General features: G+C 24.2%; 1 protein-coding gene across 1 annotated transcript; it reads right to left on the bottom strand.

Moving 5' to 3' along the window:
* Positions 1–4,164: 4,164 nt before the first annotated feature.
* On the bottom strand, positions 4,165–4,184 carry EIN_515940 (Hypothetical protein; the record flags this gene model as incomplete). Its single annotated transcript, XM_004185502.1, has 1 exon — positions 4,165–4,184. A coding segment is annotated over one exon (20 nt), but the record flags the coding sequence as incomplete, so codon positions are not given.
* Positions 4,185–4,549: the final 365 nt, after the last annotated feature.

The following is a 4,549-nucleotide window of genomic DNA, read 5'->3' as shown; positions in this document are numbered from 1 at the left end:
GAAATACTTGCACGAAGCGAAATACCTGCACGAACCACGTGGCATTATTTTTATAAGAAAAAAATTGAAAAAGAGACAAAATAATTTGTAAAAAGATTAAAATTCTTGGTTTGAAAATTCAAAAACGAATAGTATTGTAATTGACCAATAAAAAAGCAAATTTTAGTGTCGAACCATCTTTTTGAAAATTCAAAGTCATATTTTTTTCAAAGAAAAGTTCAAACAAATAATGCATCAAACTGTTTTTTGACCAAACATCATTTTAAAATGAAAGATTTTTTTGTTTTTTTATGAATAAATGATAAAATTCGAAAGATGTGTATTTTTCGAAGACACATCTTTTTATTTTTTGAAAAATGTGGTTATCATAACTTCGGACTGTGTGGTCGAGCAGTGGTGAAATTTAAAGACATATTCTACATCAATTTTATAAGCAAATTCAATATTTAAACATTTGTATTTAAGCCTCTAAATGCACAAATAAATCAAGATGTGTCATTTCAAAAGACACATCTTTTTTTATTTTTTTTTCTATTTTCCTTCTTTAATTTTAAACTTTGACGTTTTTGGCTAAAAAACAAGATTTTTATAAATGAATTAAACATATCAAATCTCCAATAAATCAGTTGAAGTTCGGGCTGTTATTTTGACTGGAAACAGCGGAAAGAAACGGAAGACGTGTTGCTGCTTGACGTTGCGCCATTGACACTTGGGATTAAAACAGTTGGTGGTGTGATGACGACACTTATCCCACGAAACTCGAATTACAGCAAAGAAGTTACAAATATTCTCGACATATGCAGACAACCAACCAGGCGTGCTCATCCAAGTCTTTGAGGGCGAGGCATCCATGACATCACACTGCAACCTGCTTGGCAAGTTTGAGTTGTCTGGCATTCCACCCGCACCACGTGATGTCCCACAAGTAGAAGTCATATTTGACACAAATGCAAATGGGATATTGAATGTCTCAGCTGAGGACAAGACAACAGGAAAGAAGAACAAGATCACAATCACAAACGAAGAGGGAGACTCTCAAAGGAGCAGATCGACAAGACAGTTGAAGACGCAGAGAAGCTCAAGGCGGAGGACGACAAGATGAAGGAGCTTGTCGAGGCGAAAAATGGACTTGAGAACTTCTGCTACTCGATGAAAAACACACTCAACGAGCAAGTTGAAGCAAATCTCACCAGACGACAAGGCAGCAATTATCAAGGAGACACTCGACTGGCTCGACAAGAACCAATTGGCATCAAAGGATGAATACACACAGAAACAAAAGAAAGCTGAGGCTAAGGTGTAGCCAATCTTCATACAGATATCGACAGAATAAAACTGGAACATCAAGGAGTTTACAACAAAAAACCAACGAATAACAAAGGTTTTATTAAAAAATGTGTTTTACTTCTGTGTTTTTTACAGTTTTCTACAAAATAATTGAACAGAACATTAATTATACTGTTTAATACATTTATGGTTTTTGATAAATTATATTAAATAAACCCCATAATAGTCACATTTGATAATTATTCATTTTAAAAATTAAATATAATCACAAAGAGTAATTGAAGTGTTCTTATGGTGGGTTTGGTTTAACTTGTTTTCAAAATAATAGTAAATATAATAATTTGTTAATTTAAATAAATATTATTAAAATGTGATAATTTGTAATAGTAAATATACTAATGATAATTAATATAATTATACTATAAAAATACAGCCTGTAAAAGTAAAATAATTAACTGTTGTTAATAATTAACGTTACTATTAAATTTATTATAATATATTATTATTTATCTATAGCTTTTTTGTTAATTATTAACTATTGTTTTCTTTTATTATGTTAGTATAACATTAGTTTTAATATAATTTCCCAAAACAATTACTGTGAAAAGAAACACAAATAAAAACCATAATAAATAATTAATTTTAATTATGATAATAGATCAGTTTCTTTATTAGCGAACATTTTAATAAAATATAATTTTGTATTCTTATTTACTATAATAATATTAAATTGTTATTAAATTTTTGGTTGTAAGAAGTTCAATTCTGGTTATTTTTGTTTTATTAGTGTCAATATTAATGATCTTAAAATCAAAAATCAATCTGTAAAACCAAAAATCGTTTTCTAATTCATTCTTTTTGACCATTGAAAATTCAATTTTTTTCATTACTTTTCCAAAATTTTTTCTTTTAAAAAATTTGTTTATTTTCTTTTTTGACCATTTTATGGAAAAAAACGTATTGCCACATTTGCTCGTGCAGGTATTTCGCTTCGTGCAAGTGTTTCGCAGGTCTTTAGTAAAATTTTTCATAAAATTATTTAATTTATCATTTTGTCTTAATATTTAATTATTAAAAATTAATATATTATAACAAAAAATTGTTATACAGTCGAATTAGGTCTACTTGTGATAGTATTTTTTATGAAAGTGATATGATTTTTATAAAATGTACAACATTTTTGATAAAAATGATGAATTAATTGAGAAGTGATAGTAATTTGTTTGAAAAATTATGAATATTTTTTATGAAAGTGATAAATAATCGTAAAAATGATGATTTATGGTAAAAAATGATGGGAAATTATATCAAAAGTGATGGATTTTTCTCAGAAATGATGCAATCTATAAGAAAGTGACCAATAATATTTTGAAAGAGTTTATTATTTTAAAACTTGTGACAGATTATTTAAAAAATAAATAAACATCATTAATTACGGAAACTTCCCGTTATTTTAAACAAAAAATAAAATAAACACAATCATTCATAAAAAATTCTTTCATTAACATAAGACCACACTACATTTATACAATTTTCCATTAAGGCTATTACATCAGTAAGTTAAATATTCACAAAACCATTTCAAAAGCAAATTTTACCCAGACCATACACCGATTTGAAATTTGCTACCAATTTCTGAATTATTTACAAGTTATTTTAAGTGTTAACCTTAATACCAACTTTGGTACTTTAGAATTCCAGTTCAACAGTATCTCTATATATTCTAAATAATTTAATTAATTCAAACTTATCAGAAAGCAATACTCTATTGTATGATCTTTTGACTTGTGTATTATTTGTTACATTCTTTTTTGGTCGTCCTCTTTTTCTTCTTTCAGATTGTGGTGGTATAAAAGGAATAATACGCCGTGATTCCACAACTTCAACTTGTAGAAGTTGTGGAGAGTTTTCTATATAATCGCTTCGAGCAATTAGATCTCTTGCATCAAGATATGTGAGTGAATGAGACATTTGATTACTGTTCAAATTAAAGTTGTTTTTATAGTACAAATAACTCAAAGAAAAATCAATGTAAACACATCTTTTGTAATATTTTATGTTTATTTGTGTTAATTTTATTTTTTGTTTAAAATAACGGGAAGTTTCCGTAATTAATGATGTTTATTTATTTTTTAAATAATCTGTCACAAGTTTTAAAATAATAAACTCTTTCAAAATATTATTGGTCACTTTCTTATAGATTGCATCATTTCTGAGAAAAATCCATCACTTTTGATATAATTTCCCATCATTTTTTACCATAAATCATCATTTTTACGATTATTTATCACTTTCATAAAAAATATTCATAATTTTTCAAACAAATTACTATCACTTCTCAATTAATTCATCATTTTTATCAAAAATGTTGTACATTTTATAAAAATCATATCACTTTCATAAAAAATACTATCACAAGTAGACCTAATTCGACTGTAATATATTTATTAATATTTTTTAAATTACTTAATACCCCATAATTGTTGATTTTGATTGTAATGTTATTCAAAAGATAAAGAAAAACAGATGATGTAATTGATTGTTCTTATGGTGGGTTTGGTTTGACATTTATGTATATTTTAATTTAATATAATAATAATTTGTGAATTTTAATAAAATAAAAAAAATTCAATATAAAATAATATAATTGTTAATATTCAAGTTATAAAATACTTATCAATTATTAAAAATGTTAATAAATTAATACACATCAAAAAAATAAAATGAATGAAACATAAAATATCGTAATGAGTAAATTCAATTGTGTATTATTGTTTTAATTTTAAATTTTATAATTTGTATAATAAATTTTTTATGAAATTAAATTATAATTAATGATTTTATAATGGTTAATATATAATTTGAATTTTATAAATATTAAGTTTGTTTAATTTCACTCTTTTGTATGGTTGTATTTAATTTAAAAATGGTTTTTAAAGTTAATATTTATGTTATTTTTAAGAATGTTTTAATATTATTAGTTATACATATTTTTATCATTTTTATACACAAATTTCATTATTGAAGTTAATATTTTAATATTTTTTATATTTATATTTTAAATAATTGCCAGTAATTATAATATTTTATACCATATTATTAAATTTTTTTATTAAATTTTAAAAAATAATTTAGTATAATTATATTATAATTATATTATATTAATTTTAATATATTAGTTTTAAATATTATTGAATGGTCATTATAACAAATAGTTGTTATATTTAACTATCGAAATTTAGTTTAAATTTTCATGTTTTTC

The sequence above is a fragment of the Entamoeba invadens genome (assembly GCF_000330505.1).
Source record: "Entamoeba invadens IP1 unplaced genomic scaffold scaff_1105074724735, whole genome shotgun sequence".
NCBI classification, from domain to species: domain Eukaryota; phylum Evosea; order Mastigamoebida; family Endamoebidae; genus Entamoeba; species Entamoeba invadens.
This window is presented reverse-complemented; position numbering and strand designations above follow the sequence as displayed.